The 13,804-nt window shown below is 37.4% G+C and overlaps 1 protein-coding gene across 1 annotated transcript in view; it reads right to left on the bottom strand.

Annotated features, from left to right (window-relative positions):
• Positions 1 to 11,604: 11,604 nt before the first annotated feature.
• Positions 11,605 to 13,804, bottom strand: part of GAD1 (glutamate decarboxylase 1) — a 36,541-nt gene continuing 34,341 nt past the window's right edge. Inside the window, exon 16 of the mRNA XM_065412863.1 lies at positions 11,605 to 11,778. Within this exon, the coding sequence (XP_065268935.1) occupies positions 11,605 to 11,778 (174 nt within the window). The remainder of the gene's footprint in view (positions 11,779 to 13,804) is intronic.

The raw sequence follows: 13,804 nt of genomic DNA, 5'->3' as shown, positions 1-13,804 counted from the left end.
ATAGGTCACATTATTTTCCCACAGAGGTCATTGCAGGACTATTACCTTACATTCTCCACGGCTTTACCCTTTCCAGTTTCAAATGAGTCAAGTGATGAGACTTTCGTCATTTAACTCGGGAACTGTTATAGACCCCGCCATACCATTATGAATTGTTCCTGATCTAAGTTTTCCTTTGCCCATTTTATCTCATTATTTTAAATTAACTCTTCCCCTCCAGAACACCCTAAACAATTCTCTTCATGGTATCGTCACTTTTCAAAGTTTTGTAAATACTTATAATATCTACCTAAGTCATTGTTTAGTGAAATACATTAACAGACAAAAAATTAATGAACTAAGCTGAGGTTTCTATTAGAGATGCATGTATTCTAAAAATACAGCTAGAAAAACCCTAAGCATTTAAAAATATGGAAATTAACAGTTAAGGGAAGTAAATATTCAAATAAATTCACACTTTGAATATATACATATAAATTATCACATGGTAAAGTGGGATGGTGAGGACATTCCACTGCAAGCTATATACAGTGGATAAATCATTAAATAATTCTAGATTATGTGATTAAATAATTGGGCTTCTCTTGATTGCTTGCTATCTTATAAATTATTCATTCTTAGGGGTGCTCTTTGTTTCTTTTTCCTCCTTTTGGTAATTTAGTTTTGACGTGTCTCTGGAATGGGCACTGTGTGAATGTTAGTTGGAATTGTACCATCTCTTTCCCTTCTACTTGTATGTGGGATAAGAGGGTCTGATTCACAATTTCACATTATTGTGATCCCTTTTTGTACACTCCCCCGACCTCACAAACACACGCACCACTCTCTCTTGATTGGTCTGATTTTCCATCCAGTACAGGACAGAGGTACCCGTACTGTGGGACAGACAGACGGAGCATTATTCATTCTGACAATGCTTTGGGATACTGTAAATGAAGGGTAACACAGTAATGGTACCCTTCATTGATTTATTAACGCTGTTTGTAAAGAGAGCAACATGATTGGGTGGATTACAGACAAATTAGAAGATCATCTCATAAAACCAAATTGAGGACATGTTTTCAGGGGTTTTGTTTGTTAAATTTAATGTATTTTTGGGGCAAAGTTTATTCTGTTAACAGGAGTCTTCTTTAGTTGCCTGGGGATTCAATAATACTCTTTTGGGGCCCATGACGATTCCAACTACACCTCTACCCCGATATAACGCTGTCCTCGGGAGCCAAAAAATCTTACCGCTTTATAGATGAAACCGCGGTATATCGAACTTGCTTTGATCCACCGGAGTGCATAGCCCCCCCTAGCCCCCCCGGAGCACTGCTTTACCACGTTATATCCAAATTTGTGTTATATCGGGGTAGAGGTGTATCCCCTTCCAGTCCCCTTGCCAGCCTTCTATAAACCTTCCAGACAGCCAAAAGCCACTCCTGAATTGAGGTGCAGAGTAAACTGAAGATTCTCCAGAGCCCCCAATGGCTGTACATACCATTTCTGTAGCACTTTCAGAGCTTCAAAAATTCTAAAATTATAGCAGCATATAGACAATAAATAAGTACTTGAGTCATTCAACAACATAATTATTGACACTATGCTCACAGAATTTCCAACACCCCAACCCCTCCATGAGATAAGACTTTTGGGGAAGGCAACTTGTTGCAGTTACTGGACTACTGGTTCCTTTTATAGTGTGGGTGATGTATTCAAAGGAGGAGAATTTTGTGGAGGGTTTTGGTTTTAATCAGGGTGTGTGATACTACAGCAGTTTTTATTCCAGAGCTGCAATCAGAACATGGCTTGTGCTCACAAGAGAAATCTGAGGGAGCTGTCTGAAGCCAATGAAAATTCTCACTGTGGTGGGGCCATGTTACACAAATATAAAATTGAAGAGCATATTTTGATCTCTGATCACATCTTGCAAAAACAAAGCATGGCTTTCTTTGGAAGACAGGCATATATAAAGCACAGTGTCATTGTCTATCACAATACTGATAACAAAACCACTAGCTAGATTACTGAGGCTCAAATGCACTCTTATAGAAATACTACAATTCACTAGAATAATAAAACAGAATGGAGACTCCTAGAAGTCAAGCTGCCAACTTGAGTGTGTTTAATAGCACTTGTGCTCTTCCATGTGGAAAAATATATGAAATAATTGAAGTCTCATAATAATGCAAAATAGTTCCAAGTTGTAAACTAACCCTGAAACCCAACTCAATAAAGTGCAAACAACATAATAGGAAAAATGAAACTGATATTAATAAACTGATCTAATTAACTGCAGACCTTTACATACCAGTAAATTAACAAAACTTGTTAATTTTTGTTAGTTAATTTGCAGTACTCTGTACTTGTTGTTAGTACATTCAAGATACATACCAAAAAAAACCAACAACAACCTTGAAACCAGGCGACAATGGTCTAAAAACATCCAGAGATTATGCAAACAAGGTATAACCATGAAAAATTAATGAATATTTAAAATTAGTTATTTTTCCAAAGCAAAATCTAGCAATAACTAAGAGCCAATTAGTTTTGTACCAAAAAAAAAAAAAAATTCCTCAGTCACACACACACACACACACACACATACCTGTGAAATCCCAATAGTAACACTCACCAGGCCCAGTTCTTCTGACATGTCAAAAATAAAGAGCCATAATCTCTTAGCCCACCCAGCTGGTACTGTGACTCCACAATTCTCCATTAATCTGTCTCAGGAGAAGGAATCTATGACTTGCAGAAAGCCACAAACTTCCAAACCCAGGTTTTGAGACTTGAAGTAGCCACAACATTCAAAAGCCATAAGCTAACATCTTCAGCTCAGTAAAATTCTCAGCAGCTTCTTCTTCTTCTCTAGCATCTGAAGTGTTTACTTGTATCAAGTTCTACAGTTCAAATGCCAAGTAACTAACAAGAAACAACACCTTTTTTCTGCTGTTCTCGCTCTTCTAAACACTTTCCACAGTGTAGGGCCAAAAATGGTACTGTGCAAGCAGTATGGACCAGATCTACATTCTGAAAAGAACTCCTAATAGTGGGGCACATCAATAGTTCTCAGGTGTTTATTAATATTCCTTGGACTAGAAGATGTACCTCACATTTCTAAAATTACACTGCACATCCATAGTTTAATTTTAGGTCCTGCTAATTGAAGTATCTGTTACTTGTTCTTAGTACATTGCTAAAAATAATATTCCTTTCTAAACAATTATTGTAGAGGTTGTCAGATATTTTCTGGTAATTCTTAGCAAGCTATTTTCCCTCTTCTTAGTCGACTCCTAAAGCACTTTGGGAGTTTGGCTCAGAGGCAATTGTAGGCCTTATAAAACGTCTAAACCCCCAGATTAACAGATACTAAAACCAGGGGGGGACCATTCTGATGATCTAATCTGACTTCCTGCACAACGCAGGCTGAAGAATTTAATCTAAGAATTCCTGCATCAGACTCTCAATTTCGGGATTAACTAGAACACATCTTTTAGAAAGGCGTTAAATCTTGATTTAAAGATTTCAGGTGCTGGAGATTCCATCACATATATATTCATAGAGAACATTATTGCTTTCATTCTTGATGGAATACTTCTTTTATATTGTGTCCTGACTTTTAGAACTTTTAAAAATTGTACTTTCTTACCATACATGTCCTGGAGGACATCATAGCCAGCCTGATCATACAATTATATGTTAGATTATATGCACACACGTTCACTCTGTAAGAATTCCACTTGGACAATAGAATAGATTAACTAGTACAAATTAAAACATTTTAAATCTTGGTGTGTAACATGTTTCTGTACCTTTTTATGTCTATCTGTACTGAGAACCTTCACCCTTTTCTTCAGGAGACTTTTCTAAAGGAACAGAGCACAAGAAGATTTTTCTTTCTTTACTGAGTCCATTGCAAAACCTATTCCCCCCTCCTCTTTTTTCCTAACTGTAATTGAAATTCTTGCTTTGTCCAGAATACTGATCCCCAATCACGCTCCGATGAAACCCAAATCACTTCACCTTGTGCAGTTCTCCTTTTAACCTTCTTTGTTTCCTGTTGATGCTGCATCTTCTCATTTTAACTTCAGCAGCTTTACTTGCTCGCTTTGTTCTTCAGTAAGTTACTATTTCCCATTGCAAGTTCTTCTTCTTTCAAATAACTTCATCCCTAGTGTAGAGGTTGTAACTGAAAATTATAAAACACTAAGGGACAAATTCAGGCCTGGTGCAAAGAGGTGAAATTCCCTTGACCTCAGTGAAGATGCACCCACTCCCAAACAGTCTGAATTTGGGGCTAACATTTTATCAGTCAGTCAACCAGGTCTCTGCATTAGCTGATCATTCCTAAACATTCTTGGGGGAAGAAAATATTCTCCAATATAATACAATAATTATTTTATGTCAGTGCTTTATATTACACGTTTATATATTACACTTAGATATTAACCTTTAGAAAACCTTTAGAAAACTTATTTGTAGTATAAATTGACTGCCTCAGTCTGTCTGCTTTATGTAATCTTATAAATCAGAACTAGAACAGGTCCTAAAATCCCTTAGCATATAAATACAAACAACCTCAAAGTTTATACAAATCCACATTTGTGTGCATGCTATTGAAATAAATTGACACAAATTTTAATATCATGCTATAAATAATACATAAGGCAATATTTTTTCAGCATTTTTCTGTCATCATGCAAGAAGAAAATGTTTTTGTTATTTTGAATACTAATTCAAATCACCTTTATTTTTCAGTGACACACATGAGGAAAGTGTTAAAACTAATTAGACTCCTATAATGGCACTGTAGTTTGCCATAGAACACAATACATTAACCAAAAGCACACTAACCTTTTGAACCATCTTCTTCAACTTATACATGTAAGATAGTATTTAAGAAATTTTATGACAAATTGCCACACGTTCATATATTTCTTATACAGGAAAAGTCTTGGCTTTTGTATTTATGATGCATAATTCAAGTCCAATTTAAAATTATCTTCTACTGCAGTAAATTATGGCATTCTTGCAAACCCTGTGTCTTATTTTTACATGATAGGTATTTTACATCCATGTTTAACACATAAATGATAGTAAAATATAATTAGTATTTTGTTCAACTATTACATACTCATTGAAATGCAAGTTGTGGCTGATATTAACATTTATACAATATTAGCTATAATATTCTGAATGTGTATGACCTTGATACATGTCAGTGCCTATTTTTACAAATAGTATAGAAACGTCACAATTTTTTCCCCAGCTTTGATTTAGAATCCCATTCTATAGTTGTTATGTTAGCAAAACTCCCATTGTATTTCACTTATCAGGGACTGGATTCTGCTTCCATTGAAATAAATAGAAAACCTCCCATTGACTTCAGTGGCCACAGGACTGGGTCTTTCATGTATACCTTTACAAAACGATTTCTTTTAAAGTTTGTTCAGGTCATTCACAACATAAAAATTTAAACCTAATTTACATATGTTTAAATGAATCATTTTACTATAACTGATTGTGTATTATAATGCTCAGTCATTCAAGATGTTGAGCATTCTAGCCCTGACCCAACAAAATACTTAAGAACATACATAATGCTACGCTCGTTCATAGTTGCATTGACTTCCAAAAGAAAACTCATGTGCTTAAAGTTAAACAAGCACTTAAATGCTTTTCTGCAACAGGTCTAGGGCATTCTGCGCCTTGTAGGTCTGAACCCATAATGAGCAGGTAGCCCTTGATCTTGCATTTGATTGTGTGTGGGTGCAGTCTGGCACCTGTGCTTTGCAGGATCAGGTAGTTGCAAGATCAGGACGCAAGTTAATACACATAACACCTCTGACCACACTTGCAAAACCTGATCCTATATTTCTTGTACATACAAAATTCCCCTTGCAGTATATGATCCCTGATCCTGCAAAGACTTACATACGTGCTTAACTTTACACAGTGTGAATAGTCCCACTGAAGTCAATGGAACTACTAAGTGTGAAAAGTTAAGCACGTGTACAAGTCTTTGCAGGATTGGGGCCTATGATTGGGCTCATGATGATCTCTGCTACAAGGATATTAGTTTTATAAATACATCCACATATTAAATAGCAGTGAAATGCAAATATTTGGCTCTCTGTCTTCCAGAAGAGCTTGGTCCACCTCTTCTTAGTCCAGCGGTTCTCAAACTATGGGTTGGGACCCCAAAGTGGGTCAGGACTCCATTTTAATGGGGTCACCAGGACCAGCATTAGACTCGTTGGGACACAGGGCTGAAGCCAAAGCCTGAGTGCTTTAGTCTGGGGCAGCAGGGTTCGGCTTTGCCCCCCTCCCCCGCCCCCGGTCACATAGTAATTTTTGTTGTCAGAAGGGGGTTGCAGTGCAATGAAGTTTGAGAACCCCTGTCTTAGTCACACTAAATTCACATACTTTTATGTGAGTTTTGCTTGAATAAGCTGAACTGGGCCTTCAGCAGTACCAGGTGAAGAGATGTTTCTGCTTTATGCTTTTCACCAGATGATCCACAATCCCTGCGAAGTAGTAAAACTTCATTACTCCGTTCATATCTGAATACTGAAGTTCTTATGCAGCTTGTATGCATGCAAGCTCCCACTGAATTCAGGATTAAAAGCTGTGTTGTGTCCTTAAGATTTGGCTCACTGTTTTTAGTGTTTAAGATTTGCTGTGAGATGTACGTCTCATGTTCTTGAGGAAAAGCAGAGAACTCACAAATAATATGAGACAAATGAAACAATTTTAAGATACATTTTTATTGAAAAATTTAAATTGCATTGCATATCATTTTTATAATTTCACAGTTCTTTTAGCCACAAAACACAGAGATTCTGTTTAAAAAATCTCTTTTTATTCGTCACCATTCAAAAAACATGTTGTGCCCTGAATAAATGATGATTTTAAAATTCTGGGCTATTCTTGAGAACCCTGGTTCTGTGTGTCTGCCATGAATGGTAGAATCTTGCTGTGTTCTCCAAAAACAGTTCTAACAACTGAAACTGGGACTTTTCCTACTTAAAATCAACAGCTGCTTTGGTTATCCTTTTCCAAATCTAATACATCAGCTAGTAAACACCGAAGCAACAATTTCCAGTTTGGCATCTTCCCTCTATTTGGCATTTGTCAAGGTACTTTGAATTCACCCACCTTAATAGTATAGTGCTTGTCAGTAAGATTTTAAAGAAGAAATCACAACCTCAGAGTAAATTACCAACTCGTTACATCAGGAAAATTGAGTTACTCATCTATAATTGTATTTCTTGGAATGAGTCACCTCGTCCATGGCTTCACACTTTCTGGTCTTCCCCACACATTGCTGTGTGGATTTAAGAACAGGAGAGTTCCAGAGAGGTCTTTGTTTGAGAAGCCGTAGAATATTACTCAGATGAAGATTGACTACTGGAAGGGAAATAGAGAGAATTTGTCTCATTGATGACCATGGCCATCCCCTAAATAAGGCTCTGTTAAATCAGCTATCTGAGTTGAGGTAAACCAGGACCCTGTGCTGGTGGCGATGGGCATTGGGTAGTCATTACTGCTAAATATCCTAATGGCCGACATCAATCACAAGGAGACACCAGAAACTGGTTGTGAGCATCATTTGCCACAAAACTAAGATACAGTGGTACCAGAAAGAAAAAATCCCATCTTCAGGTATGAAGATAAATTTAATTCTCATGGCTGCGAGAACCACCTCAAAGATAAACTTCATGACTCTGTGATAGGCAGCAGGATCTACATTATTAAATGTCACTTCTAGATGCATACTATCATGGGCAGTAACTAGAGCAGTCTGGTAGTTCTGATCTGGCAAAAGAAGAAACTGTGCCAAATGGAAGAGAAGTAATTTGTAGTAATCAAATTACAGTTTGCACACTACTCAGGAGAACGAGATTCTGTTCCCAGCCAGTACCATTCAGGACTTGCTGCATGATCTTTGTCCTTTTCCAGTCTGCAAAATGGGGATCCTATTACTTAGCTTCCACATATGTTTCTAAAGTGTATAGAGTTCTTCAAATATTATTGTTATAAGGTGGTGATAATCTGGACACTAGGGCCAGAAAGTTAAGATTTTAAAGTTAGAGCATAAAGTATGAAGACTGCATCTTACCTCTCCAGTGGTACTGTCACTGAGATTCCCTGAGTGAGGGAATGAAGTGGGTCATAAACTCTAAGCTAAAAATTGGTCAAAGAAACCACAAGAGGCTGCTGCTGCTGTGTGTGGAAGAAGTAGACTCCCCTTTCAAGGCTGGTCAGATGTCTTGGCAATGACTATCATAGGCCATAATGTTTTTCATACACTGTGAAGAGTAGAGAGATGCTGCATTCTTCTGTAGCAGGTCTTTGAATAAAGTGAACTATTCAGAGGGGAAAAATCTCATCCATAAGCTTATGCTTCAAAAATGAATCCAGCCTTTTCCTTTCTAAGAGAAGAATTTGTTTCTGAACACCTGAGAACAGCCTTGTGAGTAGGAGAACTCTAACCTTTAATGAGAAATGACCTGCATCTAGAGAGAATGGCATTTGATTTTAAAAGATTGAAGCCAGAACCAACACTGATGCTGACAATATCCATGGTAGCAGGGTTCAGACCTTATATCATTGACTTTTATACCAAAGGTGCTAGCATCAAAGAAGGGAAGATGTCAGGAATATTTATTCTGGAAGATCAAAATTCAAGACTGTAGAAGCATGGCCCACTGCAACTATTTGCACCAGCTGCGTGAAGTAAAAACATTGCCCTAAGGAGATGGGACTACTAGAAGGACAACTGTGCTAGTGGGATTACTGGGTGGCTTCATAGTCGTAAGATTTTGAGGTGGATAATATGGATCATCTTCTGTATGTTATAGTTAGGAGGCAAAAAGAGAGCCACAGAAGTAAAACAAGCCCTGAACTTGACTCCAATGAGCAATAAGGTCATAACAAAATGGAGTTCAAGAAGAAGCTTCTACAGAGTGTAAGGGAGGAGAGAGGTATACTGGGTCTCTAGGAAAAGAAAGAGAAAACAGTGCTTGGGAATGGCTAGCCACCCAAAACTCATCTCCTTAAATTTTGGAAGAGTCCTGGTGACAAAAATAAGCATGGAGTGCTTATACATCAGAATTAGAACGTCTGGACCTGGAAGTTAGATTGGGCCCACCAATGTTAGACTCTTGAAATGGGTTTCTCAATTTTTCCATTCACAGAATGTCAAAATGCCCCAGGCTTTTCTGGCTATATGAGACAGATTAGACATGGTATTTTGAATATCCAACTGGTATTTACTCTAAAGACCACAGGTGAGGCACAGCATAGAATTTGCGGCCCAAGGGGACCATGGTCACCTTTGTGCCTTCCCAATCCTGGGCTGCTCCAGGGGCTGGAAAGACCTAGGTGGAATGTGTAAGTTATGGCTGACTCCGTGGATTGTCCTATGAGCTGCAGTGATGTCTGGAATTTCCTTAGTGCTGTGATGTGGCCCTGCCCCTGACACACTCCTCCTTTCTCCAGCCCTGCCTCCAGCATGCCTACTAAGCCAACCTTACATATGTCTTCTGCAATGTCCTGTACTAAGGGAATCCTCTTCTGGCTACAGCCAAGGCTTTTAGGGCCCCTTCATGCTACTGCAGCCTGTTCACATGGCATAAAGTGGGGTGGCGAAGTGGTGAGTGTCTAAGCCCCTTTAAATAAATGAAAAAACAACACAAAGTGTGAGGATCTTTTTGGACAGAGTATTGCTGTAGTTTTAAATCAAAATGTGTCTCTTTACAATCCTTTAATAGAATATTTCTAATGTAATTAAATTTTATTTCAGAGCTGAAAGAAAAGTAGCTTATTACAGACTTTCCTGTACAATAGCCATAGCAGCATATTTTGAAAAGATTTTGAATCAGCAGGTTTCAGTTATCATGACAATAGTCATTCTGTAGACAGAGGACTATTGAGCCTTTATTTGATTCCACTACTTTGCTGGTCTGCCAGTACAAAATCATGTATTTTGTAGAACTGGTTACCTAGTTAATTAAAAACTGAATGGGCTGCAGATGACTCTTGTGTCTATATTTTGAAATGTCTGATCAGTTAAAACTATGGTGACAAGCCAGCTGAATTTAAACATTCTGTGGTGAGTTTTTCTTTTCCTCTGTAAACTCCAAAATACATAGTGAATTCCCCTTCTACAAAACATTAATAAACCTGGTTAACAATCTCACAGATTTGGTACAGATTTTCTTCAGGAATCTTGCCCCAGAATTTAGCTAAACTAGTCACAGAGATTGGTCCTGAACTACAACAGAAGTACAGGGGCCTTGGTTATTATCCAATATTCACTAGAAAAGCATTCAGAACACCGGACGTACAGGCAGACATTACAATTAATAAAGGTGAAGAGTCTATTAAAGTAAAGGGATTTAATTATACTAGAGTCTATATACAATGTTAGAATTCCAAATGATCAGTAAAATTAACTGTAAGTTGTTATTTTAAGGGCACTATTATATAAATGAAAGTGTCAACTAATATTTTTATCGTCTCTTTGGCTCACAAATGCACTAAAATACCATAAACATCATTTAGAACTTCAATAATATATAAATAGGATACATTACAAATGGAAGAAAATACAAGACAACTCTTTAGCATGGTAAATCTCTGCATATAAATAAGCAAATATTTCATATACCTAGAATTGAACAGTTATCTTGCTGTAAAACTATTACATTTAATTCCTTTTCACAAAGTCATTTAACAATAATATACACAATCTACACAAATTAATCTCTAAAAATACAGCAATAATATACCTGTTACAATGACTCTGCTACTATTATCCCCTGATATGACACTAAAGGGGAGATACAACTATCTTACTGGGGGGTGCTTTTAGGATCCATTGTTATTATATGTGAGAGAAGCACCAACAATAAGGTTTAATACTGTTAAACATTTTCCTTAGCTCCTAAGAAGCTACATTTTTTAAAATGTTTCTTTACAGCTATTTGCATCTGTTAGACTGATCTGCTGCACATTGTCCACATCATTAACTGTTGAAAGAAAAGTTAGTTCTCTTAAAGTGGAAAACATGCTGTGGCTTAGTTCTAAATTCATTACCATTATATATATATATATATATATATATATATATATATATATATATATATATATATATATATACTGTACATACATATTGTGCAGAGTTCTTAATTCTCTATTTTAATACTTATTAGTTTCCTGCTGACTATAATAAACAGACTAAAATAAGGATCAATAGTACACGTCAAGATAATATATTTTCTTTCAGTAAAATGACCTACCAATACATATATGTTTCAGTAACCCATGGGTGCTGGAACTAGGGGTACTGGGGTGTGTGTGGGCTACTGCACCCCCTGGCTTGAAGTGGTTTCCATCATATACTGGGTTTACAGTTTGGTTTAATGGCTCTCAGCACCCCCAGTATACAAATTGTTCCAGCACCTCTGCAGTAACCTACAGATTTTTGTGTGTCTTAGGAGAGCGGAACATTTAGAAAGGGAATTTCCTTAAAGGGTGTTCTGCAGAACTGGGTAAAAAATAGCCAGTGCTGGAAAACAGTGGACTAGAGGAATAAATAGTTTGCCAAGAGTATTACAGATCCTGCCCCAATCTTTCTATTTCTTCAATGAGGAAGTCAATGTCAGACTTAGTTGCCGCCGGGTTTGAGACAACCATTCGGAAGAAGTTGACTTTATCTGCCTGTGGCTGATATCCAACCATTGTGGTACCTGACTCCATCATCAGAGCTTTGATTTTTGGTGCCACCTTTATAAATAAAACAATACAGGAAAGAAATTTAGAACCTTTTTCCTTTCTTACTAGTCACCACATTTCTTAATTTAGAAAAGAGAGCAATTACACCAGTGATAGATGTTTACATAATACTGTAGAAAAAAAATGCTTGATTACACACATATATGTATATGTGTGGAAGAATTTAAACATCTAATTTACATATCACTATTATATATATATATATAATAGTGATATGTAAATTAGATGTTTAAATTCTTCCACACTTAATAATCTAAGATGTTATGATTAACAACGATGTCAACTTAAAAACCATAGCTTAAGCAAACAGTATTCCTTATTAAGCTACTAATAACATCTTAGAGTACTGGAAGAATTTACAAATCTAAATTTACATGTCACTATTTATTCTTCTGATTAATTATTGGAATTCTTATAGTTTGGACAATGAAAAGTAACAAAGCCAATTTCACTCTGGTTTATAGTCTCATTTTCAACTTCTTAATGCTTCAGTATTTGGATGACAAACACTGAAAGTGCATTGTTAACTGTTAAAATAGGTCAGGAAAAGAATTCATTGGAAAATTTTAACAAACATGACTTTTTTTGTCTTTGTAGGAATTTTCAGTGGAAAATTTAGACTTTGTATCAAAAAACAAGGAAAGGAGACACTTTCCATTAAAATGTTTGTTTACTCAGAAAGCCTTTCTGTCAAAAATTTTGATGGAAAATTTTCAGCCAGCCCTATTGTATAAAGAAAACTTTCTACTGGTATTTTTTTTTAAACCATGAAAACATTTGGATTGGTTTTACAGCACCATGAAGTTATTACAATTATCTTCTTTATTTTCACTTTCAAAGAAAAAATTCCATCAAAGTCTTAACAGTTGCATGATATCTGTCAATGAAGAGCAGAGCACCTTGCCTTTCCTTGCCTAATTATGGGTCAGATTCTGCCACCCTTACTCATCTTGAGTAGTACTCCATGTGACTAAGGGTGACACAATTTAGTCTTGTGAAATCGAGGGTCTATCTGAGAAGACTCGGTAGAGTACACAGGCAAGGTAAAATGATGATTCCCAGAACTACTTCACCCCTGACCTAGCCCCTGCCATTCAGTGTCTATCTCTGGGTGCCATATGACACTTTTTCCTTGATGTCTCACAATGTCCCATCATCAGCTCACTCTTAACATGGTCAAATCAAACACTTCATCTTTCTTCACAGACTTTTCCCTCTCCCTCTCTTTTCTATCACTGTTGGCAATTCCATTAGTCATCTTGTCCCATAGATTCACACAAGTAATTTTAATTCCTTCCTGTCCTTCTTTCCCCACAATGATGCTGCCACAAAATCCTGCTGGTTCTTCCTCTACAATATCGCCAGTCCGCCCTCTCCTTTCTATTCCCACCACACAAATCTCTTGGTCAGGGCCTGACCATCTCATCTTGACAACTGTAATCTCTTTTTGTCTCTTGTATTCTAAACTTCACCCCAATCCTAACTATCCAAAATGCTGCCACAAAACAATGTACTTTAGAAGAAGTGGATATGTTCCATGTCTGATTTCAAAGGAGAAATATAACTTCAGCCCCAATAAGAACAGGAGAGGAAGTGTCAAGGTCCAGAGGCCAGTCATAACGTGGAACTCTGAGGTAGAGCTGGTCTGCAATTTTCCAGTGGAATAGGTTTAGAAAATGCTGATTTGTTGTACCCAAAGTGTTTCATAGCAATGTATGGGGTTCAACAAACTGACTAACCACCTGCCTGGGTTCCTGCCAGCTCAGCTGGTGTGCTGCTGAGGAGCACAGGGTTCCACGGTTCACGGCTCAGAGGAGTCCCACCATGAGACTGCTCCTGGATCCCAGAGATTCCAGGCTCCTGGGCCCGATGGCTCTCTGAGCTGTTGACTCCCCAGGCTGCAGGAATTGGGCAGCCCAGGGAGCTAGCTGGCCTAGGAGTCTTGAAGCCCTGGGCTTCCTGGTCCTAGACAGTCTGCATGATGTGGATGCCCAAAGACACAGACCCTTGAAAATCT

The sequence above is a fragment of the Emys orbicularis genome, chromosome 11, assembly GCF_028017835.1.
Source record: "Emys orbicularis isolate rEmyOrb1 chromosome 11, rEmyOrb1.hap1, whole genome shotgun sequence".
Lineage (NCBI taxonomy): Eukaryota > Metazoa > Chordata > Testudines > Emydidae > Emys > Emys orbicularis.
Note: the sequence above shows the minus strand (reverse complement) of the source record. Positions and strands in the feature narration are given on the sequence as shown.